Source organism: Lasioglossum baleicum, chromosome 3, assembly GCF_051020765.1.
Source record: "Lasioglossum baleicum chromosome 3, iyLasBale1, whole genome shotgun sequence".
Classification (NCBI taxonomy): domain Eukaryota; kingdom Metazoa; phylum Arthropoda; class Insecta; order Hymenoptera; family Halictidae; genus Lasioglossum; species Lasioglossum baleicum.
Window position 1 is genome coordinate 17,515,142 of NC_134931.1, and position 13,379 is coordinate 17,528,520.

At 35.5% G+C, this 13,379-nt stretch overlaps 2 protein-coding genes and 1 long non-coding RNA gene across 6 annotated transcripts; 2 read left to right on the plus strand and 1 right to left on the minus strand.

Moving 5' to 3' along the window:
* Window positions 1-16: 16 nt before the first annotated feature.
* On the plus strand, window positions 17-2,556 carry Ras85d (ras-like protein 1). 3 transcript variants are annotated; one of them, XM_076420793.1, is made up of 5 exons: window positions 17-177; window positions 895-1,085; window positions 1,580-1,723; window positions 1,906-2,112; window positions 2,224-2,556. In XM_076420793.1, exons 2-5 carry the CDS (start codon window positions 957-959, stop codon window positions 2,326-2,328), a joined length of 585 nt encoding a protein of 194 aa, XP_076276908.1. In that variant the 5' UTR covers window positions 17-177; window positions 895-956; the 3' UTR covers window positions 2,329-2,556. The 3 variants fall into 3 exon arrangements, with proteins under 3 accessions (XP_076276908.1, XP_076276907.1, XP_076276909.1); XM_076420792.1 differs by having other exon boundaries at window positions 69-313; XM_076420794.1 differs by lacking the exon at window positions 17-177 and adding an exon at window positions 375-623.
* Window positions 2,557-4,881: 2,325 nt separating this feature from the next.
* Vap (RAS p21 protein activator vap) lies at window positions 4,882-11,403 on the minus strand. 2 transcript variants are annotated; one of them, XM_076420761.1, is made up of 15 exons: window positions 10,753-11,403; window positions 10,152-10,333; window positions 9,548-9,729; window positions 9,059-9,456; window positions 8,695-8,840; window positions 8,288-8,621; window positions 7,792-8,135; window positions 7,509-7,700; window positions 7,087-7,236; window positions 6,953-7,001; window positions 6,642-6,860; window positions 6,333-6,565; window positions 6,111-6,252; window positions 5,394-5,534; window positions 4,882-5,280 (listed from the first exon to the last, which is right to left on the minus strand). In XM_076420761.1, the coding sequence occupies exons 1-15, from the start codon at window positions 10,798-10,800 to the stop codon at window positions 5,203-5,205; spliced, it is 2,838 nt and encodes a 945-aa protein (XP_076276876.1). In that variant the 5' UTR covers window positions 10,801-11,403; the 3' UTR covers window positions 4,882-5,202. The 2 variants fall into 2 exon arrangements, with proteins under 2 accessions (XP_076276876.1, XP_076276877.1); XM_076420762.1 differs by lacking the exons at window positions 4,882-5,280; window positions 5,394-5,534 and having other exon boundaries at window positions 6,328-6,565.
* On the plus strand, window positions 11,152-12,925 carry LOC143207381 (uncharacterized). The gene is made up of 2 exons (XR_013008662.1): window positions 11,152-12,276; window positions 12,387-12,925. It is a non-coding gene; the product is annotated as an uncharacterized LOC143207381 (long non-coding RNA).
* Window positions 12,926-13,379: the final 454 nt, after the last annotated feature.

Consider the following 13,379-nt stretch of genomic DNA (forward strand, 5'->3'; position numbering starts at 1 on the left):
TGTAGATTGTATCCACTCCCTCGAGATGTGTCATCGAATCTTTGTAGATTGACAATTGGCACCACTGGTGCTTCTTTCCAGATGGTTTCTCTCCAGTGTCTGATTTGTAATAGTTAGAGTTGGAAAAGTGTGTTTTTAAAGCCGGTGCGTGTTCCTGAAATGTGTCTTTGAACTTTGGTAAGGCCATGCATGAAGACGAGAAAGATCTCCTGCTCGAACGACGTTTATTTTCACGTCGATAGCGTTGCTCGTTTGTTCGATGTACTCTGAAAACACACCTCTCGCTTAACGTCGGTATTTCGAAGAGTTCGAAGTAAGAAAGGTTCATCAAATGTTCTACATATATTCTAGTCGAATTCTGCATTCTAAAAAACGCGTACTCTGGGTTGTTTTACAATTTATCATTTTTATAATCGATGATTACACATCTGCCCACATGCTTCTGCTGTAATGTTATTGGAGTGTGCTTGCTTTGCCATGGTCCTTCTGTTTTCAAGTTGTTAAGTCACTGTACTCTAACTCCGGAATGTGAGCGATGTACATCGGCGAATTAAAAATATAAATGACTTAAGGACCGATCGTATTAAGTCGGCACGAACTTGGTGCAGATTGTTGCCCATAGAGTACGTATTGTTCGCAACGATCTAGTTGGAGTTAATTTGTCAAAACGACTCTGATGAGTGACTCAACAAAGAATTGTCGCTCGTAATTACTAAAAAAATACGTACACAATCTCTCGTCCTCTTTTTTATTTGGCAACGAACGATAGAAAACATCGGAATAATTAATGCTTGTTAACCCCATTCGCTTTATTTATTCAATTGAATAATATTATATATTGCGGTTAACGCTCTGCGCCTTGTTAAGGTTAAAAAATGAACTTTTACTTTCTAGACAAGACGCAATTGTAGCTTTGCATTAAAAGCTGTAGATCCTGTTGGAATAATAATTACATAATGACAGAATTTAAACTTGTCGTTGTGGGTGCCGGAGGTGTTGGCAAGTCTGCTCTTACCATTCAGTTGATACAAAATCATTTTGTAGACGAGTACGATCCCACGATAGAAGACTCTTATAGAAAACAAGTATGTTGACACACTCGTTTTACTCTATTAACAGTAAGTGTACAGCGACCGGTCGAATCACCGCTTTCACATTGTTTATTTTTTAACCCTTGTGTAGTCAACCAAAATGTATAGATCATTTAAAAACCTGTCTATATTTAACGTGTTTGCACAAATTCTTATTATAAGACTATAAACTAATATAGCAGCAAGTAAAGAATGAACTTTCAGAGAAATTTTGTAATATTTTTTAGAGGAACATTAACAAATTATTGAAAGAAATACCTGGTTCACTACACAAGAGTTTATTATTGAAATTATAAAGATACTTCCATTAAAAATTATTCAATAAATTTCTTTGTTCGAGCACGTATTATTATAAAAATTGTGAAAAATCGAAATAAATTCACTCTTGTCATATTTATAAAACAATATAAATATTGTACCCGATACAGTTAGCGTTAAACGAACGCTTATCTCCGAGGAATTTTTCTAAAAAAATATTTTCAACGTAGGTAGTCATAGATGGGGAGACATGCCTTTTAGATATATTGGATACAGCTGGACAAGAGGAGTATAGCGCGATGAGGGATCAGTACATGAGGACAGGCGAAGGATTTTTGTTAGTGTTCGCTGTGAACTCTGCTAAAAGTTTTGAGGTATGTGTTTCTGCAGTGTTTCTCAAGTGTGACTCGACATCAGAGAAAGAAAAGTGTAAAATGTAAATAACGGGTTAAACTCCATTATCTACGAAGACAACGATTTCGCTTATTTCCCTGTTTAGTAGTAAATTTTGTGAAGGAACTTTAACAAATGGGCTCCTATGCGTTTAATGTTGCAGGACATAAGCACATATAGGGAACAAATAAAAAGAGTGAAGGATGCGGAAGAAGTGCCAATGGTATTGGTAGGAAACAAATGTGATCTACAACAATCTTGGGCAGTAAATATGTCGCAAGCAAGAGAAGTTGCCCGTCAATACGGTGTGCCTTTTGTTGAGACTTCTGCAAAAACTAGAATGGGCGTAGACGATGCTTTTTATACTTTGGTAAGCATGCTTAACTAGGAACAAGATTCTTTGAACAGTTGATCAATTGACAGAACTCTTTCGGTGCATTAGTAACGGATTTTTTGATCAGGTGAAATTATTGAATTATAGGTCAGAGAAATACGCAAAGATAAAGAACACAGAGGCAAAGCAAAAAAGAAAAGTATGAGAGCAGGTAACTCGAGCCATAGGAGACGTCGGTGCTGTCTGTTTTAAATCACTGAATACCATAACTCTTCTCATTCGAAACGTTAACGCGAAATAAATTGTAAAAAGCGTTAGATTATGTTCACTTTACGCACATTTTTGCAGCTTATTCTATAGAATATTGTACTAATTTTCAAGCACAATTTTTTCTATACATTGGAAGAGAGAGTGAGCGAGAGAGAGAGAGAGAGAGAGAGAGAGAGAGGAAGAGAGAGAGAGAGGAAGAGAGAAAGAGAACAAAGTATGTAATATCATTGTATAATATTGCATACATTTTTACTCTTAAAGTTCAATTTCATAAAAGAAAAACATTGTTTGTTCAACAGTCTGCCATATAACTCTTAATATTCCATTTGCAAAAGAATGTTAACCCTTGATTGCATAGAATAGTCACTGTGAAAAAATATTTTTAAGACTATTCGCTCGTTTTATCGTTTAATTTACGTTTAACGTAACACACAAACGAAAAGTATTATCCCACAGAATGATTGCATAGCTCAAAGACTGTGGGTAAAAACAAATAGACACATTCATTGCATGCTTTGTTAAAATAATTGTACATCTATAATTCACTGATTGAACATACTTTTAATCTTTACTTTCATACCTTACTCTGCATAGTTAAAAAGAATTCCATTTCCACAAAAAAAAAAGAAGAACAAAAGCCATAAAACTCAAAGAAAAATACAGTATGGATAACTCGTTTTGTGCTGTGATTAAATAATCTTAAGCATGCCATGCTAGCTAGGAAGTACTATTGTGATTAAGTATGCAATTTTGATATAAACGCCTATTTACCAGTTTAAAGGTAGGTAGGCCGAGTTCGCTCGTGTTTTCATTTTTAGTGCAATTAAAAGCATACTTCGTGCTCTTTGTATGTATCAACGAAACAAGCTCTTGCATATGACGAAGATGATACAGTAATCGATTAGTTTTTTACATTGATATTTTTATATGTTCGCATAAAACAAATTGACTAGATAGGAATTTATTTTTCCGATTGTACTAGTTTAAGCGTTCTTTTCATTCGCTGTTGTTACTCCACTTGTTATAAAAAAACATCATTTATGAATATTGTCGCGCCAAAAGAGAAGTGAAAGTTTACATTGATATTTGAATCCTTAAATAATTATGCTTGCCGTACTGTCATTATTGCACAAAGGTAGATATTTTATAACGACAATGTTGCATCCAAAATTTGAAACAAGAAATCTGGTTCGCAATTTGAAGACGTTACAAATATCACTGGTAAACTGAAATCTCGTTATAATTGTATACTTTCGACATTTGTTCAGACAATAATGTTATCTGATTCGGACGAGACATGACTCTGTCAGAAACTGCAAAGAAGTCGATGTTTTTTATAAAGTAAATCCAAATATGCTTCCCAAGACATTCGTCGTCCCGCTGAAACGGTCATGTCTCGGATCTCATTCAATTTTGGAACAATCAAGGGTTAAATACTTTGCCGAATGATCTAAATAGTACAATTCGCGAATATTCTCGTATATGTGAACGCGTACAATTGTAATACTAGCTTTTTTAAATATTGAAAATGTGTATATATAAAATTGCACAGCATAGGTGTTATGTAGTTTAAATTCATAAAAAAAAACTTTGTACAAAAAGTGTTCTTTATATTCATTCTGTTTTGAATGATTGTCTTTATACATGTATTCATTGTAAGCCATCTATGCTGTTTGGTTTTATAACATTGACGGAGCAATCAACAAATCTTCAATTAATTTTATTCGTACGGATGTTATTCGCGTGATAAAAAAAAGAGGAAGACACATTATTCGAATCAAACGGTCCTAAAATATTATTAAAAAAAAAAGATTACATTTCTAAATCAAAGTTTATAAATCTATGTGTCATATCTATTTAGGTTCGAATATTCAACCTTACTGTTCATCAAAGTTTTACTAGTATATATATAAATTACATTGGAAAAATGATGATGCATATAATACCACACGCATACTTTATATATCATTTTATTCGGATCTTGTTGTTATCAAATGAAAGAATACAAATATTATACAAAATCTATATATCAAGTACAAATTGTAATGCGAAAATTTTCTTTTTTTCCTGTGAATTACATTTACGAACTTCCACGCTCATGAGATTTGCACAGTACTCATTTCTGGAAACAATACAAGGATAAGTCTGTATCATTCTTATTTAAAACAACTTACGTCATAATCATGAAGTAATAGAATAATTTATACACTGTTCAACATCGTAATATACAGTACAGTGTATTAAAAATGTTACTATACGCGTATGCTTCTTAATTTTTTAACTGAAAAATTAATGTATATTTTTGTTAACAGATTTTCTAAGAGTCTTTGTATTAACTTGGTAGGATTTAACATAATATCCGTCATTTAATGGCATGATAGAACCACTGCAACGATAAAAATGTAAGGAATAGTTTATAACATTATTCATATTAATAAACCAACATTTATACGTATAGAACGTAAAATTACTTTTTTACCCAAATCGCAATAAAAAAAAGACATCTTTTCGCAGGCAATAAATGGTAGCGCAATATTTTTTTTTGGTTTAATTTGTATTTTATTTTCGAGCACCTAGGTAAATATAAAATCGTTATACGCCTATATGATTCTGTATGTTACTATATCACTGTCATGTTACTGTTTTACTATACGTATAAGCTATTTTCTAATTACATACGAAATGGTAAATGTAGGCTTGTGTGTATACAATAATATATATGGCACGTCAGTCTGTACGTTTAATTACTTTTAAATCACTTAATAATAATTATTAAATACTACTGCGTATCTGTTTGTCAAATCTTATAAATTGTTTTGTTACGTTTGGCATTGTTCATGGCGTATAGCTTTAGCACTACCGTATCATTTCCATGTATTTTTGTTTGTGTTTGCTTAGCATTTCAGTCACAGTCACCAACTGCTTTATTGTTGGCTGAAAAGAAAGTATGCAGATATACGATTCAGTGATCAATTCATTGTTACAGTCATTTTGAGAGAGAACGATGCTATTTCATGGATCTGAATGGCGAAACAGCCGACACCTACCTGCGTCTTGGATAGAACTTGCAACTCTTTCAAGTGTGAAACACAAATATGATGTAACGTGGCCAGATCTCTTGCTGTGTCTGATATGCAACTCTTGTTTCTTGGATCTGCACCTTCTGACTCCGGTTTCTCGGTTACGTTCTACGCGGTACGAAACAAGCTCAAGTAATTGTCAAATACTTGTCGCTGGAGATGGTCAAAATTGATACAGTAAAGTCGCGATCTAACTCCCATCGCCTGTTCCGAGCAGGGATAGAGATCGTGTAGGGAAACTATTTCTTTTTTTTACTGTGACGACCGCGCCGAAAGTACAGGGTGTATCAAAATTATATGTCGTGACCACTATAGCGTGATTCTGCACCTTCGGATCGGTGGAGATTTGTTCAAGAAATGGACCGCAAAATTGACCTTAACATTGAATCCCAAGGTCAAAATGTTTTTTTTATTGCATCCTATAATTCTCATCGCAACGAACAAAAGTCTAAAAAAAACTATAGGTCCCAATTCAACCGTTTTCTTAAAAAGCGACTTTAAAGTTTCGTAAACTATTATAAAAAAGAACAGCATATATATAAACACAGACCGCGCGACTGAGGCAGCTCGAGTTTCACGGCCCCTCGCGGGGATGCCCCCCAGTGGAAGGGGTAGGCGAAGGGACAGTGATCGCGGAGATCCTCAGGGAGCTAGATCGCAACTTTACTGTAAATCTGTACTCACCGATAACTGATCAAGAAAGACAACCATTCGTTCCTTGTTCTTTAGAATGAATGGATTTACCACTTCCATGTATGGCTCTTTACCGCCAAATTCTACCAAATTAGCCAAATTTTGTAAACATTTCGCAACCATTACTAACGATCTATAAAATTACGAACGACAAGATAAAGAATAATTACTATACGATCGAAATATCTTACGTTAAATATAGACCTACCCTACCTTGCAGCGGCTGGAGGTGGTGGTTCTGCTATTAAATTAAATGACCTAGGATTTAATATGGCAGGGCAGAGTAGACGTAAAAATATAAATCCACTGACTACTCGCGTTCTGACTAGTCTTTCGTGGGGCCATTTGGCAACGACTGCTCTTTGCAAGCATCCACAAATATATCGAAGAGTCCTTGGACAAGCATCGGGACTCGTAAAAATGCTTAATGTTACCTCATCTAGAACCTAAAATACCGTCGATTTAAATCGATCGTTGTTCAAATGGAATTTCTTTCGAATTCCCATTCCGTTATATCTATACCTGCAGCAAAAATTCAGCGTTGCTGCATGCGTCCTCCGGGGAATCCATTTTGGTTGGATTCAATTCACAGCTTTGTTTACTTTCAATCAATTTCACTATCGTGTCGCGCAGAGCGGCCTTTAGAAACGAGGTACAAACTGATTTCATGTATAAATCCATTAAAGTAGTTGTAAGACTGGCTGCTCTAAATAATGTTGGCGTTTCGTCTTCTTTGTCTACCTAAACGAAACAGCGAAACAATTGCAATGGAAGCGAATGCGTGACTGAATGGCTTCTGAACAGGCATACGTAAACAACATAAGTGCACTTACTTCTGTCTGGTTTAGAGATCTTAACAGATCAGCTTCTTTTCTTTCGTGCCTAAACACACACACACACATATATATACATTCACATATATTAGTACATAATATACCTGTAATCGATTATAAAGTTCCGCGTGTACCTAAATATTCTAAGTAGACTATTTGCCAATGGTACTCTATCCAAATGACACACATCCGCTAATGCCCTAACAACATGTAATTCTGGATCTAGTAGTAACTGCTGCAACGGACTGTATTCGTCTGGAGGCATCGCCAAATCGTGTCGGTATCTGTAATTTAACAACCATGTAAGAATCAATGATTCCTTAAAAAACGTTCTAGCTTGTAACCAGGGACTTATGCCGATACGTAAAATACCGGTATCATACTGGTATTTATATCGGTTTCGGTAGAATATCGGTTATATCGAAACCGCTATTTTAACGATTTCGATTTTCATCCATTTCGGTATTATTTCGGTTTTGGTACAGCCTCTTTGCATAATACCACTATAAAAATTTTGACCGGTATTAAGTCCCTGCTTGTAACAGAAGTGTGTTACCTTATACGTAAACGTAGCACACCCCATTCTCCTATGGGGGTAACTCCTGACAGCGGATACCACTCGTCCATCTCTTCGCCGTTTGTTAAACTTGCCAATTCTACGGTCAGTTCTGCCACCTCCGTGTCTTTGCTGCGTTTACCTTTGTTGTACAACGTTAAGGAGAACGACATAACATCGGGCGGTACATCCCTATCGGGTAATTAATTGTTAAAGCATCTGCTTTAATCATTAACGAGGAATGACAGTACGATCGTTGCATGATAATCAATCGTATACGTACTCCAGAATGAATTCTTCGTCCCAGACCGGATGTAAACCAGTCTTAACCTTGGTGCGAGCTACTTTTACATTATTTAGAGCCACTATGATGAAGGGGTTTGGTACTAGTTTATATGGAAGTCTATGTGCATCTAAAATATGGAGATGTAACGAACGCAGTTCACGAAGTCGGGCAACCTTTGGAGCACGTGTCAGTTGCGATACACATAATGGCTTTAAGGCATTAATCCAATCTAAAGCATTCTCTGAGTTCGGAGCTGCCAAGTATGTTATCGTGGCCAAACATGGTAAAGCACGTTCAACTAATTGAAAGCAATGAGGTCGATCGAATACACTTTCATGGACCTAAAACATCTATGCTTCAGTGACGAATCTTGCGATAATTCGCCATGCACGCGATTAACGTTAGTCGACATTGGTGCGATTAATCTCGATGGTAATGAAAAACGTGTTAAACGATATACGTGTACTGTATCCGGCTAAAGAGCTTCATGTACCTGGTATAAATAAGCACAGCTTAAGTCTATGAGACCTTTAGGTTTGGTTCTTTTTGGATTGTCATACAAATACAAGTGCGTATCCGTAGCGTCTACTAAGAGTACAAAATACAGTGCTTTCCATTTCTTATTTTTCTCAGATTTCTTTTCTAGATACCCTTGCATTTTTATCCCTTTGTTTTTCTTCGCTCCAGATTGCTCGCGACATTCCCTGAGAGTCGCGTATATCTTTTCCGCGTGCTGCACTTCTCTATTGACTCTTACGCTGCCATCGGGTTCCGTTACCAACGCTTGACCCAACGTATGGCCTTCCACTATTTGCTCCTTTCGATACCTTTAAACATCGACTTAGTGACAACAATTTGAACATTCGGGAAATCCAACGTGCCAAGAGAAACATATTCTACCTATTGATCACAGCATCGAGACACTCGAAAGTTCTACCGCCCATAAGATATCGTACTCCTTTCTTCTCGATCCTAAATCTTTGAATTTGATTATTTATATGAAAGAAAAGCGAATAATCTCCTGGACTATTGTCCGACGGTCTGACCTGTATACAAAAATTCGTTTCAGTTCAATAACGAATAAAAGTATTCAGCTGATAAAAAACTGTGGTTTAATCTATGTACATATCTGGCTTATCTATAGTCATGTGAAAAAACTTTTCTGGACAAAGTTATATCGTTTCCATGATCGTCAAACGTGTCCATTTAAATAGTATAACTTTGTCGCGTTAAAAGTTTCTTCATTGTGTATGCGTGAACTCACGAGGAAGCTTCCAGGTCCTGCTTTCACTAGCATATCAACAGCTTCGCTTTTGGTGACATTAGGATGAAACCATGAGAATACGGTATTGGGATCGATCGAATCGTCCAGATCTTCCACCAATTCACGAAAAATCAAGCCCTGTTCTCCGGTTCTGTGGGCAGTAACCCATAGCCAGCCATCTCCCATATCATTGTGGACGAAAAATATATCACCCTTTTGAAAGCTCAACTCGTCTGTGTCAGGCATTTTTGTGTATGGCAGTATCGCGACAATTCGTTTCTTATCGTTCACTGGTTCAGGAGGTGGGGTAGGATGTATAAGTCTTTCTCTCTTCAATAGATCAGAGCAATGAGTATAATATGCAACAAGGTCTGACAGACTATTGAATTGTCTACCACCTATAAAGACAGATTTCTTTCGTTACTTGTAATCAACAAGCACGTTAAAATATAAAAGTATTTCTTAGAATTTGAATAACGTCTATCGTACCGATATAATAATCTCCGCACACAGCAGTTATTCTAAAATGATTAATACCAGTCCTTCCTAAATAAGACAACACATAGCTCCCAGGTTTTCTATCGCTTTCTCGTACTAGATAACTACCCATTTTATTCGCGTCCCATAACCGTTCCTCTGCCGTAAATCTATCTAGTCTACCATGATACCACCTGCAAAATATCCATTCTATATGTATCAAAATGTAACAGTGTATTTACGAATCTTGTTCGAACTCATGTTTGCATATTAAATCAGCGGTTTCCAACCTTTATGCTACAACCTTTTACTTTTTAATAGATATAATAATATAGGCACGTTTCAAATAATAAGAAGTTTTATTTATTTGTAGACATTTTGGTATGATAATTCATTTTTTATTAAAAATTTTTGGAGCTTTCCTTGGCAATAGTTTACGCCTCCCAGGTTGGAAACCGCTGAATTAACACTTTACCGACTGGTGGCAGTTGAACTTCCTATACAATTCTCACCGGTCATTCGGCTGTAAACATATCTCTGATACCGGCTTTGTTCCGGCTTAGATTTTCTACCAGTCGGTAAAGTATTAAATGGTCTTATTCTGATTTTATCTCACTGATTTTCCGGAGGAGCTGTTAATATTATTGCATTGGCGCTATCAGGTTCTTCGGTGTCCTGTATATCATCTGGAATATTTTCAAGAAATGGATCAAATTCGTTTTCCATGTTCATAGACTCATTCTGCCCCCCATCTTCGCTACCAGTGCTAGGCGATCCTCCTTTACTGTTGTGATCCATCTGTAGACATAACAACATAAACATAAACAATTTGACTATTATGACTCTATTACATTTGAATTCTACGACATAAATTCGTTACACATATGATTTTGTTTTCATACAATATACATATCAAGATATTCTAAATAACAAATACTTTTGTCAATAAAACACTAATACTACTCGTAAATAATTATTCAGTATTTGTGCTTGAAATTATTACCAGCGAATCGACGAATCGTTTGAGAAACATCTTCCGAAAAAATATTGAAAAAAAATTTAAACTGTGCGGAAATCCCAAGCTTCGGAGATTATCCGTACGTTCGATAATACATAGATGTACAATTCCGTTGGATTTATTCGGTGCTTGAAATTTCTTTCGACGACACAATAGTCATGGATGAATAATCTAGGATGAATAATACCTTCGAACGTACCTTAGCACTGTTCGACACGCTCGGGCCTCCACGCACAAATTCTGCCATTTTTGGTTCACACGCACCTCTTTCACGCACACACGTTTATGAAAAATAGGAAAATTGAAACATTAATTGAACGGCATCCGTTTTATTGCAATCCCCCTTGTCCGCGGTTATTTACAACGACAGCTTGTTATTGATATAAAATGTATTGACGTTTCTCGGCAGCCATTTTACTACTGCACGCGGTGGTCGTGATCGGTATACTCGGGAAACGGATTTATTTCGATATCGCTAACTCTTTTCAATGTTATACTAAACGCTCACGACATGTTTTCAACAGTATTTGTACACCGGCATCGGTTCAGGGATCGACTGTGCATCGAACGCGGTTACTATTTCCTTCTAAACACTTTTATAAATAATACGCCATCAACAATGCGCGTATAGAGAGTCAGGCGACCCGTACAACACGATGATTTGTAGTTGTTATCGAATGTTGCCGATAATACGTCCGAGCGATATCATTGTTTGCATGGGAACACTATGCGAAATCAATGTAATCGAGAACACAAAAGAAGCGGCATTAAAACGTTTAAACTTGCACACTTATCGCGAAATATACCAGAGATGAAACTTCGGTCAGAATCTTCCATTTTCGTGTTCCTGAATTCGGTGACCTTGACATACTATATATGTGCCATGTTGCCATCACTTTCAGTTGGTATTTCTATCCCATTCTTTGGAACATAGGACGAAAGAGGAAGCAAAGTTCATATGTGAGAAATTGGAAACCTTGTAAAGCGCGGCAATATTTGAAGATCTGTATGATTTGAAGAGCTATAAGGATAGACATATCATTAGACTGCGGATCTTTATGCATTTATAGTACAATTGAGTAGATGTAATTCAAAATTGTTGAAATATTTTAAAAATTGAAGATGTCAATATATCATTTCTCGTCTATTAAAAATAACTCTTGCAATCAATGCAGACATTTTTTATTTTGCACAAAGATCCGCAGTCTACATATCGTCTTATGGGATTTCGTGTCTCATGTACTCAAATACCGATCATATATTTATATTTTCTTGGAATGTAGCAGGATCGCGGTTTAGATTTAAAAGTCTATTTCTGTTTTGAATCGTTGTTTCGCGTGTTGCATCGCTTCATTTGCATACGAATAGGCGAAACGAAAATGGTAAGGGGATTACGTTATCATGGGACAGACTATACCTCGTCTATGTTACGATTTAAATTTCGCGCGTTTGCATTCTGTACATAAAGTCGCTAGGAATTTACCGGGGGTGGCTCTATGGCGCACAATACGATCGCGCACGACCACAGCCTACTCTAGTACTAATACTAGCCGTGCTGAACAACTTGGCAACACCGCTGTGTTTACAGTTCGAGAGTCCGATTTTCAATAATGGGAGTCTTGTGTTTGAGATTATAATTAACGCTTTTTTCATAGAAAATTATGTTAAAATACATAGTTCGTTGTTAATTATGTTTAAGCAATATGTAAATATTATAACTATGGTAAGTAGAAGTGATATTAAAGCATACTAGTATTTATAAATGCGGTATACATTTTGTGGACTCTCGGAATAGTTTGTTGTTGTGATACATAATATGTGAAATATTTTCAGTGGTTTTAAGAAAATAGAAGCATGAAGCAATGGGAAATCATCTTTGAACTAAAATGCAACATTTGAAAATGAATGAAGGGATATATAAGTCAATAGAAACCTGAAAGAGACGGAATTATTGTGACGAAGTCGAAGAGGTTAAGTGACTGCGTGTATATTTACGTCAAAGAGGTTGGGTAATCAGTTACTGATCAACAATACAAGTGGATAAATAATCAGTGTCAAAAATTTCTGAAAAACCGCTGACGTCAACAGAAAGATTATGAAGATCAGTACTATCATCATCGGAGAGAGAATTCATGAAATAATAATTCATTACTTTCTTGAAAAACTTGTAATTTCGTGTCATCACTAATCACACTCTGTGTTTTAAGTACCAAGAAATCAAAAGTATCACTACATACAAGCATGCAAAAATAAATTTTTGAATTTGTTATTTTAATACTCCAATGGTTCGAAATTACAAGCTTTTCTTTATAATTGTTCATTAATTTTAAGAAACCATTAATTAAATCAGAATCAATAAACTCTATAACTAAATTTTCATGCTTTTCAATTATTCTTTCCCTGCGCTCTATCATAAGTCTTGGACATCTGAACAAAACATTCTCCAGTACACCGTTGCTGGATCCAATAGCCATCCATTTTTTCCACAATTGCTCATCTTTGGGGAATTTAAATACAGAAATATAATTATTTTCTTTCAGCGTACTTATTAACTTTATTAACTAATAAATATAGTATAAAACTTGTGAAAAGAACTATGTACAACAAATTTTCGAAAAACTCTTTATGTATATAATACATACGATTTTGTAAAACTTTAGATGTGATACCATTAAAATGTTATTAATACTAAATTCAAATATATTGAAAGAACAATAGATTCTATTAAGTATAAATGTGCTACACACAAAGATAAAGACCTAAACAGTTAATAAATAATACTTATCTCCATTATTACACTTTTTTATTTTCGAAAATTAGCTATGC

Bases quoted from the DNA above. Each gene is read 5' to 3' on its own strand.
- Ras85d (XM_076420793.1), top strand. From the start codon at position 957: ATGACAGAATTTAAACTTGTCGTTGTGGGTGCCGGAGGTGTTGGCAAG. The intron at 1,724-1,905 runs GTATGTGTTTCT...TTAATGTTGCAG, and splicing joins ACTCTGCTAAAAGTTTTGAG to GACATAAGCACATATAGGGA. The intron at 2,113-2,223 runs GTAAGCATGCTT...ATTGAATTATAG, and splicing joins ACGATGCTTTTTATACTTTG to GTCAGAGAAATACGCAAAGA.
- Vap (XM_076420761.1), bottom strand. From the start codon at position 10,800: ATGGCAGAATTTGTGCGTGGAGGCCCGAGCGTGTCGAACAGTGCTAAG. The intron at 8,622-8,694 runs GTAGAATATGTT...CGATGTTTAAAG, and splicing joins CTCGATGCTGTGATCAATAG to GTATCGAAAGGAGCAAATAG. The intron at 6,253-6,332 runs GTAGGGTAGGTC...GTAATTTTATAG, and splicing joins CCACCTCCAGCCGCTGCAAG to ATCGTTAGTAATGGTTGCGA.